The sequence below is a fragment of the Chiloscyllium plagiosum genome, unplaced genomic scaffold (assembly GCF_037043375.1).
Source record: "Chiloscyllium plagiosum isolate Xiang-an unplaced genomic scaffold, Cpla_swu_hap1 HiC_scaffold_10, whole genome shotgun sequence".
Classification (NCBI taxonomy): Eukaryota; Metazoa; Chordata; class Chondrichthyes; order Orectolobiformes; family Hemiscylliidae; genus Chiloscyllium; species Chiloscyllium plagiosum.
In genome coordinates, this window is record NW_028270148.1 from 50837057 (window position 1) to 50856319 (window position 19263).

Here is a 19263-nt window from a genome sequence, read left to right on the forward strand (position 1 = left end):
TCCAAAGATGAGCAGGTCAGGCAAAATGGCTATGCTAAATTGCCTATAGTATCAGATGCATTTGTCAGGGGTAACTGTAGGGGAATGTTCTGGGTGGGTTACTCTTTAGGGGGTCAGTGTGGACTTGTTGGGCCAAAGGTCCTGTTTCCATACTGGAGGGAATCTAATCTAACCTGCCTCTGACATCTGTCCTATATCTAATCATCCCTCAATTTAAAGCTATGTCCCATCGTGCTAGCTAGTCATCACCATCCTCGGTGAAACGCTGTTGGGAAACTCGGTTTCTAATCTATATATTCAAGCGACATCATACCTGGTCAGTGATCAGCACCATGTTCTTAAGTTCTTCAGCAGCCTTTGCTGCAATTGCAGGCAGACTTAGCCAAGGGTCACTGCTGGCAAAGAGATGTGGCTGAAGACTTAGCCAGTACCAGCAGTTCGTACAGATTGCTGATAAATCCAGAGAATCAATTTCTATTTATTCTTGAGCCACTTGGTTTTGTTGTGCACAGAGGAGCCTAAACTAAACTCTATACACATGGAAAAACAATTTTTATTCAAAATGCAGGTGTCTTTCGTTTTCCTGTCAAATTCACACAGAAACCTACAAGTCGTCCTTGAACTAGCTGAAAAGCTTGATTTTCTAATTTGAATAGTCCAGCCTAACAATGCATATTTTCAAAGGTTCAGGTAGGGGAAGTTTGAATAATTGATTGATAGCATCTTGTGAAAAATAGGCCAGTTGTCCTGCGCTGATCCATGCTAATATTATGCTCCACATTCTGAACAATTATTCATTCGCAAGAACTTTCTGGAACAGTTTCGGCATCCAGACAATCCAAGCAGAATTGGACAGAACAAAGTGCATACTGTGTAAGAAACAGGCAATTTTCTTCTGCTTAAATTAACTAACTGGTCTGCACTGGGAGCTGGAGAGAGTCTTGGTCTACAGGCTAGTTTTTTTTTAAAAAAAATCTTGTGCCTTCAAATACAGGGAATGCACAAGAGGCCATAATTAGAGTAGGACAGATATCCATTGTGAACTGGTGTAGAGTTGTAAACAGATTACTAAGAGATAGGCCATGCAAGAATTTGGAAGCAATGATGGAAATTCAGATGTTGCTAGACCAGGAACCAAAAAGTCAGTCAGCATGGGAATAGGACTTCCTGCAAACTACCATTCTCCCAGTTTCCACTCTTACCAATGCCCCTAATTTGAGTGGAACATGATCAGCTCAAATTGTCACCATGGTCACCCTTATCAGACCATCACCCACAAAACAGAACTTCTGCCTAGAGAGATCCATTCCTGGGTGCCACTACAATTCATTGGGCCAGATAAAGCAGTTTAGTAGATTGTTAACCTGGACATGAAACAATACCTGCTCCTCTAGTCATATAAATAAATACACTCTCCAAATTAGGAGGTATTACTATGCAGCCAGCATGTGCATGCTACACAGGGCTTTACTATGCCTCTTAAGTCTATTTTTTTCTACTATGATGAATTTACTACCCAAGCCATGAGTTTCCAAACTATGGGACATTACTCCTTGAGAAACCAGGGTCAGAAGTAGGTTCCTTCTCCAAGGGAACAGCACTGAGGCAGAACAGCCCCCGAGATCAGCTCGGATTCAGTAACGTCAGAGTGTAATTTGTGTGTCACTACAGTTTGATGGTTATAGCCCAAAGAAATCATTTGCCTCAGTGCCAGAGCACCACCTATCCACAACACCCCCAGCTCAGGCTCTCAATTCCACCCCCCACATTAGAATTACCCCTCTACTTTTTTCCTAAACTTACTCCTTTTATACAATATGGCAACAGAACTGCATGCAGTGTAGTCTAACCAATATTGTTTTTCCTTTTCAATTTGAATTCGGTTTTGAAGATACTTGTAAGTGAGAAGGTTCTATAAATTAATAGTATCCACATGATTCAAAGCTTTTACAACATTTATTGTAATGTGCATTTAAATATTAAAAACAAAAATAAAAATAGCATTCCTGTGATCTTCATGCTATTATTTTCAGAATTGTTCATATCCACGCCAACTGATCTGAAGTGATCAGTTTGTTGACAGATACCAGCATACACACAGTCTCATATTGTGATTGCAAGGAATTGAAGTATCAAAGGAAACCATTCATTTTCCCTCCAGCTCTTTCTGAATTTCAAGAACATATGGATGATCCTTGCCATGCGCCACTTCCATAATGGTCAATGCCTGTGAACGAAAAGGCAAATTTAAGTCAGTTAGCATTTCTTGCAAGATCCATTCTAAAACATGGCTCTTAAAAAAAAAAAGAGGGAAACTAAAATTTTACAAGCTATTGTAATTACATGATACGAAAATGAATAATTACAAACATTCATGTTAGAAAGATTGTTTCAAAATTCAAAAGTTTTTTTATTAAAGAAACAGGTCAGCTATTACATCACCGCTAAAAAATTAAAACAAGCATTTCTAAAAAAAAAATGTAATTTATAACATTCTAACTGCTTCTGTACTTTACTGATATGGAAGGGACAATTAAGCCTTGAATAAAACAAAACAAAAATTGCTGGACAAGCTCAGCAGGTCTGGCAGCATCTAACGTTTTGGTTGAATGACCTTCCTCAATTCTGAAGTGTTCCTCGACTGGAAAGGTTAACTGATTTTTCTCTCCACAGATGCTGTCAGACTTGCTGAGCTTTTCCAGCAATTTCTGTTTTTGGTTGATTTACAGCATCCGGGTGCTTTCAGTTTTTATTTACGAAACTTTGAATGAGGTCTTTAAATTTTTAATGATACTTGAGAGAGATTTGATATTTGAAAACAAACCTGCATCTTACAACAGAAAAGCAGAGTTACTGGGGTCAGGGAGGGTCCCAGCGGACTGGAAAATTGTTAATGTAAACCTGCTGTTTAAAAAGGGAGTAAGGCAAAAGACTGGAAATTACAAGGCAATTAGCCTGAATTCGGTCTTTGGCAAGATTGTGGAGTCCACTGTGAAGGATGAAATTTCCAAATACTTGGAAGTGTATGGTAAAATAGGGCAAAGTCAGCATGGTTTCATCAAAGGGAAGCCTTGCCTGATAAATCTGGTAGAATTATTTGAGGAGGTAATGAGCAGGTAGATTAAGGAGAGCCAATGGATATTATCTACCCAGACTTCCAGAAGGCTGTGCAGGAGGCTGTTGAGCAAGATAAGGGCCATGGTTTACAGGCAAGGTACTAGCATGGATAGAAGCTTGGCTGTCTGGCAGAAAAGAGAGGGTGGGGATATAAGAGTCCTTCTCAGAATGGCAGCCGGTAACAGGTCAGTGTTCCACAAGGGTTAGGTGATGGGACCACAACTTTTCACTTTATTCATTAAGTAATCTGGATGAAGGAACAGAGGGCATTCTGGCTAAGTTTGCAGATGATACAAAGATAGGTGGAGAGACAGGTCGCATTGAGGCGGCGGGGAGGCTGCAGAAAGACTTAGGTTAGGAGAGTGGGCAAAGTGGCAAATGGAATACAGTGTGGGGAAAGTGCAAGGTCATGCACTTTGATAGGAAGAATAGAGGCATGGACTACTTTCTAAATGGAGAGAAAATTCAGGAGATCTGAAGTGCAAAGGAATTTGGAAGTCGGAATCTGGGATTCTGGAAAGTAAACGTCTAGTAGTTAGGAAGTGAAATACAAAAGTTGGCATTTATTATTTAGAGAGGACCGGAATATAAAAGCAGGGATGTACTCTTGAGGCATTATAAAGTTCTGGTCACATTTAGAGTATTGTGATCAATTTTGTGCCCCATACCTCCAGAATAATGGGTCTGCAGAAGGGCGAGGAGGTGGTTCAAGAGAATGATCCAAGAAATGAAAGGTTTAACATATGAGGAACATGGAAGGACTCTGGGTCTATACTCGATGGAGTTTAAGAGGATTGGGGGGGGTTCTAATTGAAAATTATAGAATACCGAATGTTGCACAAAGTGGACATTGAGAAGATTTTTCAATTGGCAGGAGGGACTAGGACCCAAGGGCACAGCCTTAGAGTAAAGGGAAGACCCTTTAGAACAGAGAGAAGGGGAGATAAATCTTCAGTCAGAGAGTGGTGATTCTATGGAATTCACTGCCACAGAAGGCTGTTAAGGCCAGGTCATAGAGTATACTTAAGACAAAGATGGATCGGTTCTGGATTGTCAAGGGGATCAACGTTTACAGGGAGAAAGCAGGAAAATGGGTTTGGAGAAACCTATCAGCCATGATTGAATGATACAGCAGACTCAACAGGCCGAATGGCCTAATTTCTGCTCCTGTGTCTTATGGTACCCAAGATGCTAGAAATATGCAGCAAGCCTTATGTGGATGGAAACAATTTAATTCATGTTGATGTACTTCCATCCAGCTCAGGGTTTCTTTTGGGATAACTGAGGTTTTGAAGGAGGGAGGGAGTGTTCTGTTTTGAGACATATCTGGCACAACTTGTGCAGCTCAACTTTCTTAGCCATCATTCTAAATGAAGTCAAAATTACTGATTCCAATTGCTGGACAAGAACCTTCAAAAAAGTTGTGCAGGCAATGAACTTCATATTAGAATCCTAAACTTTGGTGACTATCAGAAACTAAGTAAACACACAAAAAAAATACACATTTAACTTTATAAACATGGGAGTTAAGATTAGCACGTTTTGAACTGTTGAAATAAAAATAAATTTGTGCAAATTGTTTGATTACAGTTACCCTAAAACCCACAAAGCTCAGTGCATTCTGGCAGAAAATAAAGTGTTACTTTTGTTCAGTATTATTTTCAGTGAAGAAATAAATAGTTGAAGTTCAGAAAAGGATGCACTTTTAGATACCAGTTTCAATGCATTATAAGTTCTGGAAATGCATCTACAGCTTTAATAAGTGATGCACAGTGGGATATTTTCCATCAAGCATTTTGAAAATACTCAGGAACAGCCTACATTACACAATATGCATGATCTAACAAAATCAAGGCAGACATAAGTTCAAACTCTTTCTTATCCAGTAATTTAGTTTATGTAAAGTACACAAGAGCTTCCTTTGGAACATTCCTTTAAAAACAAGCCATCAACAACACAAAATATCTGTTATAAAATCAATGCTTGGTGGCAATGAGGAAAGCATGAGGGTAAATTTATTACCTTCCTTAGTGCCTTAGCTCCAGCAGAATGATGTTCCAGGCCCATATATAACCGTCCTAGTTTCAGCCACATTGAAGCAACATTCAGAGAATATGCTGGATAATGTTTACTGCTTTAAGAAAAAAAAAAGCAATATTTTTTTTAAAGCTTCAAAATTAAGATGCTAATTTTCTTCTGCCCTCCTTTCATTCTCAATCTGTATATTAGCAACTGGGAGTTGAGAGTGGGATAACCCCAAGGATTCTAAAAGCTTCCAACTGCAAGGCAAGCTTCTAATCCCAAATTCTCCCCACTACAAGAAGAACACCTCCTTCCACCTCCACATTAATCTTTACCATCCCTCGCTTAGCCCAGCTCCTTCTAAAGCTTCAGTCATGCCTGTCAAAGTTTGAACGTGCTATTGCTCCTCTGCCAACTTCTCATCCCCCATAAACTTCAACAAATCCAAAGTTCCAGTCTTTGCCTCAATTCATAACAAACTTTGATCAGAACTGCACATTACTCTCCAAACTCAATGTTTTCTCATCCCAAAAGGCTTACATTGAAAAGAAAATCATAGAAGTTTTCAATTCCTCTATGGCCTAACCGCTCCTCCTTTGCTGTTTTTTTATCTGCAAAAACGCTACTCCATCTAACTCTGTAGCATGTGCATTTCTCACTCTCTCCAGCCCTCTATTGTAGCTGAAGGCATGGCCAACGTTCAGAAATTAAACACACTCATCCTCTCCACCAAGATCTGTTCTTAAGATTGTCTGTGAAACATCTTTTCAAGAAAGATTTTAATCACTTTCCTGACCATCTCCTTTTAGTTAGACACCCTTATATAGTTTTCAGCATTAGAAACAATTGTTACTGATGAAACAATATTTAAGTTTTCAAGTAAAATATCCCTGGCATTGTTGAAGTGTCTCAGTGGATAAATGTGTAATCTTTTTTATAGTCACTTAAATCTAAAGGTCAAAATCATTTCAAACACATTGGATGAAAGACTGATAAAATTATTTTCTCTCACAAATCTTAATTCAGGTGTTAAATGAATGGGTCACCATTTCACAAATATATCTATAATCGGAGCTCAAATTAAGAATTCCAATTGGAAAGAAAGGCTGATGTGGAAAATCCAGATGCTCAAAGATAACAGCAAGTGCGTTTATTTTTCTTACAGATGTGCACACAGTGGAGAAGGTTTTATCCAGACCGTGCTGTATGACTCTGATGGTTAACCAGACCTGGAAATGCTGACTTTTATGAAAAATGTTGTCCCAACAAAAAGCCAAATCCATCAGCAGTGCACATCAGGAAATCATGGCACATCATGTTTTCATTTTACTGAGAGCATAGTTAAGTTTAGTTCACTCATGGATTCCCAAAGTGTTTCCAGTGAGTGAACATCCAATTTGCAAGCTCAGCTTTCTGAAATTTGTCACAGAATCTCAGTGCAGAAGGAGGCCATTTCCCCCCCCCCCCCCCAAGTCTGCATCAATGCTTGAAAGATCATCCCACCCTATCCGGTAATCCTGCAGTTAGCATGCTCACCCACCTAACCTGCACATCCTTGGACTCTGTCTTTGACATTAGGAGGAAAAATAAAGAAATGGTGCTGAATCGGTTTGTCACTAGTGAATCTTCATAATGTAGAATATTACAGAACAATATCCCAACAGAAAATCTGAGTTAGTCAGTCACAATGACTTATTGCGTAATAGAAAATTAGACTCAGACACAATAATAATGCTCTGTATTATACATTATTCCAGTATTCATCTTCAGGGCCAGGATCCAAAGTCAAAATCAGTCTTCATTCATAAAGAAGGTCACATATTAAAAACTGCAGTTTTTGCTATAATCAAATATTCAGGTTTATTAAAAGTAAATGGTAATGTGCAACCATACATCAATACAGTCACTAGATTGTAGTATTTAAATTGACAACTCCTTGGCTCAGACAGTGTCAGTTTCACGAAGTTTCTGCAATGGAAATGCTTGCAGGGCACAACGAACTGAACTGCCAAACATATTTCTCAATCACTGGTAGGATATGTTTGATGACAGTTCTGTGCACAGTCAAGGGCTACCTGCAAGTATATTTTGCAATTACAATATTCAACTAATTGTAGGATTCAAAAACACTGTCTGCAATAAACACACTCAGCCCTCGGGTGTGATAATAACCTCAAAATAGTCTGTTTCGGTCTTCAGATTTAAATTGCTTTGAACAGCTGAGAGGACTGAGAAGGAACAATGTTAGCCTTGGGAAATGGCAATAGACAGTCCATTTTACACTTCACCCTATTTAAAACTATCATTTGTTGAATGATAATGTGACAGCTTCCATGCCACCAATTTGATCCTGATTGTACATTTTGTCTCAAATGTAATTAACAGCAGAAAACGGAAAGGAATATCCTTTAGGGAAGGAAACCTGCCATCCTTACCCAGTTTGGCCTACATGTGACTCCAGTCCCTGCAGAAGGATACTGCCTTCTGTAGACATCACCGTCACAATGCCTCCCCAGGAGCTTTCTGCCACATCAGGGTACCCATAATTTCCTGCACAAAGCAACAGCATCCAGGATGTGAGAATCAAAAAGTGGTTAAAATGTGATAATACCAGGTACGACCAAATTGAATGACCAGATCCACTTTTTAAAAGAAGAAAAAAAAAAATGCTTGTCTAGAAAGTTTTAAATACAACTACAATCTACTGCTGAGGACAAAAGAAAAAGTATGTTACAACAACAAATTAAATTTATCTAAAACAGGAGCAGCTTAGAGCCTGAAGACAAGGCATCACTTGATGGGTACTGTGACTGTGCCTGCTTTGTAGACAAAAGAGAAACATGAAGGATAGAATGTTCAGTATAATTTACTTTTCCTCATCTTGACTGTGCATTAAGATAAGGGCAGGCAGCTAATTATTTGATGAGGTGCAAACCACCCCCTCCCTCCACATGGAAGAGCACAGAGCCTGGTGCATCGCTGTCACATTTCGAAACTTGCCACACATAAGTGCAGACACAAATCCACCTCTACCATGGAAAGCTTCCTGAGAACCTGGGTCTGTTTATTTGGCTCATCACAAGTTATTTTCCACATCTAGCTTGTAGGCCATTTTCTCTCTACACAGGAAATCCAAACAGAGCTCCCTGGCTTACATTTTCACAACTCCACGGCTCCCAAATTTGAAATCACCTGCATTTTCTGTCATGCTTGCCAATACAAAAATATACAACATCTTAGCACGAGGAGAGTCTGCTGCTCCCTTCTGGCTACCTGAATGTAGGCTCCCCTCATGGAAATTGCTAGTCATTAGATATAAATAAAGTAGTTATTACATTTTTAAAATTAAGTGCTCTGTAAAAGTAATGTGGTTGCATTATACTGCACCATGCAACAATTTAGGATTAAATTTGCACTGTACACAAGTGACTCATGCAGATGTTAAACTATTAATATCTGCTCTAAAACCCAAAGTAAATGAACTATTTTTAGAAATTATCCTGTAGAAAGATTACAAGAAATAAATACTGCATTAACTGTATGTTCTTTCGATCACCTGTAAGGTTTGATTATTTTTTGACCATAGCGCAAGGCTCCATCCCAGTCTTGCATATAAAGGCAGACTCCCATGGCCTGGTACATCATATGCAGCATATAGACATTGTTGTCCTCAAACGTGGAGCCCATCTTATCCAGACTTAACTCGCAGATCTCCAGCAGCTCACTAGGGGGTGCCAGATAGTTAAGAACTGTACAAAAAGAATATCATGGAGCTCAAAGCTATTCTGTAATGAAAGATTAAAACAAATACTTCACTTTGAAAATTCATAGTGCTTCTCTCGCACAAATTGTGTCCTTCACAGTGCTGGGTCTGTACAAGGACATTTCTCTTACTCAGAGAACTTTGGTTGTGGAATCTGTGAAGATGAACTGACAACCCAGAGGAAATAATCCAAGACCTTCAAAACCATTTAAAAACCAAATTCTCTCACTAACATTGAGATCCTGGAAATTATTACTGTTAGAACCAATCATTTCTCATATCCAGGAACACAAAGATATCTCCAATGGTGACAAAAAGTCACTATCATATTGGTCTACATACAATTATTTCCATGTAGTGCAGTCAATTTAATTTGCAAATCTTTTTCCAATCTGACTCAACACATCTTGCATAACCTCTCAAGTCAAAGTTTCTATCACTTAGATTCATTTTGATACTACACTGCAGCTTTAATATCCTTTGTTTAATTATACACTCAAAACAGCAAACAGCATTAATCATGGCCTGTCACTTTTTGATCCTGTACTCATGTTCGCATGGTCAGAGTGAGGGAGATTTCAGAGCAAGACAGAGACAGAGGTGCTAACTGGAAATTTGCAGCAGAGGGGAATTTAGGTGTTTTAATTAATGTTTACTGAAAGAGAAGCTGAAGGATTATTTTGTATATGTTTTCATTGCGGAGGATACAAGAAACCCCTCAGATGTAGAGATCCAAATGGCTAAGGAGAATGAGGAGTTGAAGGAAATTAGCATTAGCAAGAATGAACTGGAGAAATTAATGGGGCTGAAATGCAATAAAACTGCCAGGATGTGATATTCAAAGTCTGGAGTGCTATGGAAGTGACTACAGAGTGGGTAAGACATTGAGGAATTCTCTTCTAAAATGACTCCTGTAGTTGGAAGGTAACAAGCATCAGCCCGTTATTTAAGGAGAGAGTAAGAAAACAGGGAACTACGGATCTGGTCTTACACGGTATTAGGGATAGTACTAGAATCTATTACAAAGAATGGGGGAAACAGACACTTGGACGAAAATGATCTGATTGCAAACATGCTCACTACGTCAAAATGGGAAATCATTTGTGATGAACTTGAAGGTATTACTAACAAAATTAATGGAACAGTACTATATCCATCAACACGATTTTCTGAAGGCTTTTGATAAAGACTCCACAGGAGACTGGTTAGAAAGGTTAAAGCATGGGATAGGATGTAATGTATTGGCACAGATGAATGATCAATTTCGATCAGTTAGCCAGAGAGCAGAAATAAATGGGTCACTCATGTTAGCAGACTGACGAGTGGGATAGCAGAAGGATCAGTAAACTTGTGGACCCAGCTATTCACAATAAGTATCAATGATATCAAGATGGGATCCAAATGTAACATTACCATACTTGTGGGTGATAAACTTCTAAGTGGGAATGCGTGTTATGAAGATGTGAAGCACCTTCAGGAAGGTTTGGACAGGTGCAGTGAATGAGTTGGAGAGTGATGCTGGAAAAGCACAGCTGGTCAGGCAGCATCTGAGGTGCAGGAGAAATCGACATTTCAAGCACAAACTCTTCATCAAGAACTTTGTAGGTTTAAGTGATATCACCTCTCAGCCCTTGAAACTGTAGAGTACAGGACAAGTTTGCCCAATCTCTCTCCATGGTATAGTCCTACTATCCTGGGAGCAAGTGCAGTTTCCTATGGAGTCTTTATCAAAAGCCCTCAAAATTGAAATATTGATTCTCCTGCTTCTCGGATGCTGCCTGACCAGCTGTGCTTTTCCAGTACCACACTCTGACTCCGACCTCCAGCATCTGCACTTCCTCTCAGATTAAGTGAATGGTCAAGAGCATGGCAGATGGAAAATACTGTGAAAAATATGTGAAATTATCCACTTTAATAAGTGAAACAAAATGTGCAAAGTATTCCTTAAATGGCCAGAGATTGGAAGGTACAGACATACAGAGGGACTTAAGCATCCTTCTCAAGAGGTCACTGAAGGTTAACGTGCACATTCAGCAGACTGTTAGGAAGCCGAATGGAACGTTAGCTTTTATTGCAAGAGGATCTGCATTAAAGTCTTGCTTCATTGACATAGAGCTTGGTTAGACAGTCTCTGGAGTACTGAGTGCAGTTTTGGCATCCTCATCGCAGGAAAAATATTGTCAGAGACAGTGCAATGAATGCACACTACACTTGCCCCTAGGATAGTAGGACAATGCCATAGAGAGATTAGGCAAACTGGGTCTGTTCTCTCCAGTTTCAAGGGATGAGAGGTGATATCACAAACCTACAAAGTTCTTAAATATAGTGATAGACAAGGTGGATACAGGCAAGAGGTTTACCCTGGGAGTCTAGAACCAGGGGCACCATTTAAAAACAAACGGGGACACCTTTTAGGAGTCTCTGCCCCGGCAGACTATGGGAGCTCCATTTTCCACCTTGTTTAAAATAGAAATTGATATATTTCGGATTATCAACAGTGTACCAGGTTATAGAGATGGTAAAAGGGCACTGAAGTGTTTGATCAGCCAAGAGCATATTGAATGTGCAGGGTGGGCTTGACTGGCCGAATGGCCTTCTCCTGTCCCCATTCGCTCGTTTTGTAAAACCCAAGATACTCAAAAAAACTTGCCTCATAAGGAATGGTGTTTGAAATAAATGGCTCTCGTCACATTCAGTGGTTGTTCAGTTCGTACCTGCTTTCATTATTTTCCCTCCCACAATTTATCACCTCACTTCTCTACAATCAAAATTACTCCTGCTGCCAATCTGCTCATTGTCTATTGTGCTGGCTCCTGTCTCAAGTTTAGTGTAGTTTTCCTGAATAAGTCTTCGACTTTGTGCCTTCAGCAATTTTTAACAGCTGTTTATTCCCAGGTCCAAATACTATGCACCAGGAACAAGGATAGTAAATAGCTAATATCATACAGGGTTTGAACAGCATTCGGAAATAACTGAAATTAAATAATTAAACACAAGAAAACAGCACCACTGAAATCTGCAGTAGTTTGGTTTTTAGAGGGGTATGGCGTATGACCAATTCATAGCAAAAATAAAAAAAAGGATATTTTTGTAATGCTTTGCTCTTCTGAATTCCTCAATTATATTCCGAGCATATTTGATCATGTCCTTGATGACCTCTGGCTTTGGTGGTTCACCATATTTTGTAAGCTCCAATTTTTCTTTATCCTGTAGAGATGGATGGGAATATTTATTTAATATTAAAGACTATTAAACAGTTGAAGTTATAACTGCAAATTAGCATACTGTATTCACTGCTCGTGATGTCATCTCATCTACACTGGGGAACCAAAGCATAGACTGGGTGACCATTTGTCAGAACATCTCCGTTCAGTTGGAAAGTACAACCACAGCTTTCCAGCCTTTTTGTGTCAAGATGGAGTTCTGCAACATTAGATTGCAATCTCCATCCCCATTTTGTTTTGTTTTCCTCATTTCCCCCTTTATAAAACATTTACTTTGCATCAGGCAGGAAGTCATTCGCCACATTTTGATAGGAGTTATGTCGCAAAATGCTCTTTTGGCAGAGAAATACAAAGGAACATCCCAATGACATGAAAAGCCCTGCACAAATACACATTGCGTCATGGGGCTTGTATCAGAGATATGGATTTGGAGAAATCAACCAAGCAGCCCCTCCAGCCTGCTCAACCACTCAATAAGACCATGGCTAATCTGTTTGTAACTCAAACTTCACTTTCCAATCTACTTCCAAGAACCTTAGATAGATTTTTGCTAAGTAAGGAAAAATCGATCTCTGCATCTACTTTGCTCAAAAACCTTTTTTTCTGTGGCACCTTGTTAAATGCCTTTTTCAAAACCAAAAAGCAGTGTCCACAAGCTCCCTCATATCCACCGCCCATCACCCCTTAAAAGCACTCCAAAAACTTTGGTGAAACACTGACTCTTCTCAATTATTGAATTTTTCTAAGTGACTTCCTTTAAGAATGATTTTAACACCCTACGAATGACAAATACCAAGCTAACTTGTTCATATTATTTTCATCTCTCATGAAATTTAACTGCAGATGCTGGAATCCAAGGTAGACAAACAGGAAGCTGGAAGAACACAGCAAGCCAGGCAGCATCAGGGAGGTGGAAAAGTCAACGTTTTGGGTGTAACACCTGAAACATCAATTTTTCCACTTCCTGATGCTGTCTGGCTTGTGGTGTTCTTCCAGCCTCCTGCTCAACTTTAAAATTTCAAGCCTCCTTCATTTTTTGAAGAGGCACATTACAATTGCTGCTTGCCGGCCTGATAGAACCTTTCTAGAATCTAGCAAATTGGGCAAAGTTCATGTCAATGCATTGACTACATCATAAGTCACACCTTTTAAAAAAGGGCCTGAGGATGATATCTATCTAGACCCAGGGGCTTAGCCATCTGCAGCTCTATCTGTATGCCCAGTACTTCCCCAGGGATGACAATTTCAAGTTGTTCAACTCTTCCTCCCACCTTTTGCTTTACAGCTAATTAAGGAGATTAATTCATATCACCTATGGTGAAGAGAAAAGCAAAATATTTATTCATAGTGATAAAATGTGCTTTTAAGAGGCATTTATTCTGCCCTGTTTCTCTTGAAAACAAGAAAACCTGGCGTCTGCTCCAGGGAACACAGTAAATAACTTTACATATTTTAAAAAAAAAACTACCCAGTCAAAGGATGCATGAGTGGGTGGAGAGACACACGTTTTAGTTTTTTCTTTCAATTGTTGAAGCTGCAATTTTGGAGCTACTGCAAAAGCCAGAGCTAACTTTCTACTGCTGGATTCAGGCTTTTCTGTTTTCTCCTGGACTAGAGATAGCATGCAAGGGGAATCAGTTTTGATGAATTTGCTTTTGCCAAGGGTGTGTTTATGGGATGGTGCTATACTAGAACGGTTGATGAGCAATAATTAAATAATATTATTTTGTAATCAATTCAATAAAAGTTCAGTTTTTTTCTTTTAACTATGGTGCAAGAATAACGGGTTTTGCTTAAAATCTAGTAGTTTGGCGTAATTGAACACAGCGCCTTACACTTGCCTTTAAATAATGATAAAAGTTAGGGTCTGACCATCTCCTGGTTATGTTTTGAGGGTTTTAGTTTAATCCATAACTTAATTTGTCATTTCTTGGTCATCTATTAACAGGCCATAGGTGTATTTTTTGGGCTGTACATCCAGAGTTTATTCCATTCACTTAGAATCAGTAAATTCAGAAAGTTTTCACCATCTGAGTGGTTGAATTCTAGAGTAATTGTGTCGGGGATAATTACCCTGCAGCTACAAAAACCAAAATGAAAGGGCCATCAACTTCAGCAGCACAAGATTTCATTCTCCAAATATCTAGATAGTGAGAGGTGCAAACTGTACAGTGAGAGCCACCTGGGAAATGGCTGTGATTCACAAGCAACCCGGCAAAGCAGCACTCCCCAGTCACAATAAGGGAAACTAGGAAGAGCTACCAGATACAGAAGATTAAAAGTAAATACAGATACCAGATACTTGTAATTATGAAAGTCAGATCAGTCCATTACAGATTGTAGACCTGTTAATTGTTTGGAAGCCCTTTCCAAAAAAGGTGAAAGGTGTTGAAACCTTGAAGTCAAAATTGAGCTGCTGCAATGCCTTCTGCAGTTGAAGGTTGCTTTTACAGGTGGAATCAGCAAGTAAGGCACATGGCCAAAGTCACATTTAAAGAAATCAAACTGCAGGAGCTGCAAACAGGTTCAGCAAGATCCAAATGCCAACAGCAAAGCCAGGTCACTGGAATGGTCATATCCTGCTCCAGTATCTCGAGAGGCAAGGACCTCCAGGTTTGGAAGGCCTTGCTGCATCCTACATAACATGACAATATTGGTGTTATCCTCAGAGCACAGATGGTGTGGGCTCTGCTCACAGAAAACCAATACCCTGACATGTAACTGCATGAGGGGAGGGAGGGTAGAGAGAGCGAGAGACTAAAAAAAAGCAGAAAAGAAGATGTGGTTGAAAAAAAAAGGTTACCTTTGCTTTTGTTGCACATTCTCTGCAGTCACAAGTGAAGAAATAGGAATCCCTCAGTCGATCCTGTCGATCCTCAGTTGGATACAGAAGATCGATATAACTAGTGAAAATCTGAAAGGTGGCAGATCAAAGAGATGTGCAATGAAAAACTTATACATTCCATAAACCTACAGTTTTATTCAAAAGGGAAAGAGAATCCTTTGCATCATAAGCAACCAAGAAAAATATTATGACTAGACTACTCTATGGCTTAGTACTTTGAGGATGTACAGGTTTTGTTTGAAAGTACTACTCTTTTGGTTCAAGTTGGTTTTTCCTACTGAATAAGCACATGAAGGATTAAATCATAGAACGAGAGAGTCAGATGTGCAGCATGGAAACAGACCCTTCGGTCCAACCCGTCCATGCCGACCAGATATCCCAACCCAATCTAGTCCCACCTGCCAGCACCCGGCCCATATCCCTCCAAAACCTTCCTATTCATATACCCATCCAAATGCCTCTTAAATGTTGCAATTGTACCAGCTTCCACCACATCCTCTGGCAGCTCATTCCATATACGTACCACTCTCTATGTGAAAAAGTTGCCCCTTAGGTCTCTTTTATATCTTACCCCTCTCACCCTAAACCTATGCCCTCTCGTTCTGGACTCCCCGACCCCAGGGAAAAGACTTTGCCTGTTTACCCTATCCATTCCCCTCAGGATTTTGTTAACCTCTATAAGGTCACCTCTCAGCCTCCGACGCTCCAGGGAAAACAGCCCCATATAGTGCAATAATACATTTTTTGGAATTCACATCAGAACTGAAGTTAAAAAAAAAATGCACGGAACCCTACCTTAAACTCACCATTCAATGGACTGAAGGGTCTGTTTCCATGCTGTACATCTCTATGACTTTATATAAACCAGATTATAATATCATTTACATACCTGCTTATTTTCAATTTCCACGTTAGGAAAGAAAGCGAGAGTAGAGAAGGAGCAACGCCAGAGTGCAGAGTACAGGGCAACAGGGGATAACAGAATCATAGAATCAGAATCCCTAGAGTGTGGCAGCAGGTCACCAGGCCCATCGAGTTCACACTGACCTGCTGAAGAGCATCCCATGCAGATCCCCCAACCCTGCATTTCCTACGGCTAATCCACCTAACCTGCACATTTTTAGACTTTGGGAGGAATCTAGAGCACTCAGAGGAAACTCACACATTCACGGGAGAATGTGGAAACTCCACAGAGACAGTTGCCAGAGGGTGGAATCGATCCCGGATTCCTGGTGCTGTGATGCAGCAGTGCTAACCACTGAGCCAACATGTCGCCCTCTAATGAGCGAATGAGCAAAGGACTAATGAGAAAGAAGAGGAGGAAAAGACAAAAAAAAGAGAAAAAATTTTTTTTAAAAAAAAAAAGAAGAAAAAAAAAAAGGTAAAGTAGAATAAAAAAGACAAAAGAAAAAGATACTTCTGGAGTTCAACCAGAGTTCGGACATGTAGCTCCAGGAGGTGAAAACCTGCTCTCATATACTGTGCTCTAATAAAGTTCACTTGAATAAAATGGCCTCAAAAGCTATTCAATACTGAAACCATTGCAGCTGTTAAATATTGACTTCATCTTCTGCAAGAAAGAGCATCTACAAGTAACAGGTCTGCACTGACAATGCTGAAAATATGTTGCTAGAAAAGCACAGTAGGTCAGGCAGCATCCAAGGGGCAGGAGAATCAACGTTTCGGGCAGGAGCCCTTCTCCAGGAATGAGGAGAGTGTGCCAAGCAGGCTAAGATAAAAAAGGTAGGGAGGAGGGACTTGGGGGAGGGGCGTTGGAAATGCAATAGGTGGAAGGAGGTTAAGGTGAGGGTGATAGGCCGGAGTGTGGGTGGGGGCGGAGAGGTCAGGAAGAAGATTGCAGGTTAGGAAGGTGGTGCACGGAGGGAGTGGGCTTTTCGGAACACTAATAGGGGAGGGGAGGGAAATACATTCCTTGTGGTGGGGCCCGTTTGGAGGCGGCGGAAATGACGACGGATGATACGATGTATATGGAGGTTGGTGGGGTGGTAGGTGAGGACCAGTGGGGTTCTGTCCTGGTGGCGATTGGAGGGGCAGGGCTCAAGGGCGGAGGAGCGGGAAGTGGAGGAGATGCGGTGGAGAGCATCGTCGATCACGTCTGGGGGGAAATTGCGGTCTTTTTGGTATTGGAACTGGTCCTCCTGGGAGCAGATGCGGCGGAGACGAAGGAATTGGGAATATGGGATGGCATTTTTACAGGGGGCAGGGTGGGAGGAGGAGGTGTAGTCTAGGTAGCTGTGGGAGTCACTTTCCTCATTCCTGGAGGAGGGCTCATGCCCGAAACGTCCATTCTCCTGCTCCTTGGATGCTGCCTGACCTGCTGTGCTTTTCCAGCAACACATTTTCAGCTCTAAACAGATTTTCATTCAAGTATCTTTTATTCACAAGTACATTTCAAATTTGCATCTATTTTATCTAATAACAATAAGAAACTTTTGCTTAGTTTACTATTCAACTGTTGATGAAAGTTGCTAAGCTTTTATCTTGTTTAAAGCTAAAGCATTAGTCAGTTATTTTTAAACGTTGAAACAAATGGTGTTAACACAAGCTACTTAATTCCTGAGTGCATGGGCCACACTACAGACATTCCTGGTATGGTCACAACAACATAGAATTACTACAACTAGGATTTTAAAATCCTTCTCTTTCTAACCTCTTCCCCAGCATGGATCTCCTTCACAGCTCGGACTTCTGCTGTTGTACCCTTGTAGGTTACAATCACATTTGGGCAGCAGCTATGATTCATCAAGGCAACGCTATAAAAAAAAAGGAACAAAACCAAAGTATATCAGGAATTTCAATACTCTAAAGTTAGCAGTTCAGTTTCAAAACCTCAACTTAAAATGGATAAAACATTTACAAGTTGGAAATACATAATGTACAACCAACAACTAAATTTATAAAAAAACTAGTAAATAAATGTTATAACTTGTATTTGCAACCTTTTTTTTTAAAAAAAGAAAAAGTTCAGACAAGACATGGAGATGCTTCAAGTGACTGGCATAATGAGCACAGTTGTTGTGATGGTGATGTAGTCAAGGGGGCTGTGCAAGTCACAGTTTTGTTTCCAGGATGTGTGTGTCTGGTTTATGGTACGTCGAGGTCTTCCTCTCCTAGAGTGCAAAGTTTACAGATAGCCCCCTAGAACCTCCCAAAAATCGATGAGCACAGAAAATTAGAATTTGAATCAACTCAGATCGAGAAAACTATGTCCTGCAATTTATCAAGCAAGTCTTTTACTGTACTAAACTACACAGTTTAAATCACAAGCAAAATTTGAAAGAACTGTGGATACTCCCGAATCAAAACCAAAAACAGAAGTCGCTGGAAAAGCTCAGCGGGTCTGGCAGCATCTGAAGAGAGCTCAAAGTTAATGTTTTGGGTCCAATGGCCCTTTGATTTCTCCAAGGGTCACTGGACCCAAAATGGTAACTATGACTTCTCTTCACAGATGCTGCCAGACCTGCTGAGCTTTTCCAGCGACTTCTGTTTTTGGTTCTTAATCACGTCAGCATTAAGAAACAAAAAAAAAACCAAGCCATTGAAGAGACTTAGAGATTTTGCTTGCTTTGATGATGCAGCATTAGATTACAATTCTCCCCCCCCCCCCATCTTTAGCTGCCCTTGTAGCCTTAACAAAATACTTCTTGAGGAAGTGCCTCACATTAGCAACACGTGCAAAATACTTACAAATAGTTAAAATGTATATAAAAGATGTTGATCGCTTTGTAAGTGCCAAATACAACCCACATCACTGCAGTAACAATCTTGGAGGAGTTACTGAATCTGACAGAGTAATGGAACTAAATAAATACTCAGCAGGCATTAATGCAGAGAGCTTCAGCAATTAGGTCAGTCCAAGGATGTGTAATTACAGTGCTACAACACTGTCAGGCTTGAGTCTTCCAAGGCTAGTGCCCCAAGACACCATCAGCAGCTTCCAATCTCAAAAAAGAAACTCAACTGGGGACATCAAGGATAGATCAGCCTTCATCTTCCTATCAAACTCTTCATTACCCCCCTTTAGTTAAAGATGCCATAATCTATATTCAAAAAAGCACAGAGCAGAATAGAGTGGGAGTTCAGCTTTCACCTACAGTACAGACAGTGTACCAGTGCCCTATCCTGAATACATTTGAGATCTCAGTTTTTATGTTTGAAGTAAGGAACTGCATAAATATCATGTTGCTCTCTGGACTAACTGAATCAAGTGTATTTTTCCTCAGTCTACAAAATAGCAAAGTCTCATACAAAATATACAAAAAATATCCATA

The 19263-nt window shown here is 40.1% G+C and overlaps 1 protein-coding gene across 4 annotated transcripts in view; it reads right to left on the minus strand.

Annotated features, from left to right (window-relative positions):
- Nucleotides 1-1937: 1937 nt before the first annotated feature.
- LOC122552831 (N-lysine methyltransferase SMYD2) overlaps nucleotides 1938-19263 on the minus strand; it is a 59743-nt gene continuing 42417 nt past the window's right edge. The window contains exons 7-12 of one of the 4 annotated variants that reach the window (XM_043695833.2): nucleotides 17643-17745; nucleotides 14930-15040; nucleotides 11989-12109; nucleotides 8696-8870; nucleotides 5140-5248; nucleotides 1938-2227 (exon numbers count right to left, since the gene is read on the minus strand). In XM_043695833.2, the coding sequence (XP_043551768.1) occupies nucleotides 2147-2227; nucleotides 5140-5248; nucleotides 8696-8870; nucleotides 11989-12109; nucleotides 14930-15040; nucleotides 17643-17745 (700 nt within the window). In that variant the 3' untranslated portion in view covers nucleotides 1938-2146. Of the gene's footprint in view, nucleotides 2228-5139; nucleotides 5252-7574; nucleotides 7690-8695; nucleotides 8871-11988; nucleotides 12110-14929; nucleotides 15041-17642; nucleotides 17746-19263 lie in introns of those variants that run through there. The other 3 variants (XM_043695832.2, XR_015758435.1, XR_015758434.1) reach the window with 3 other exon arrangements.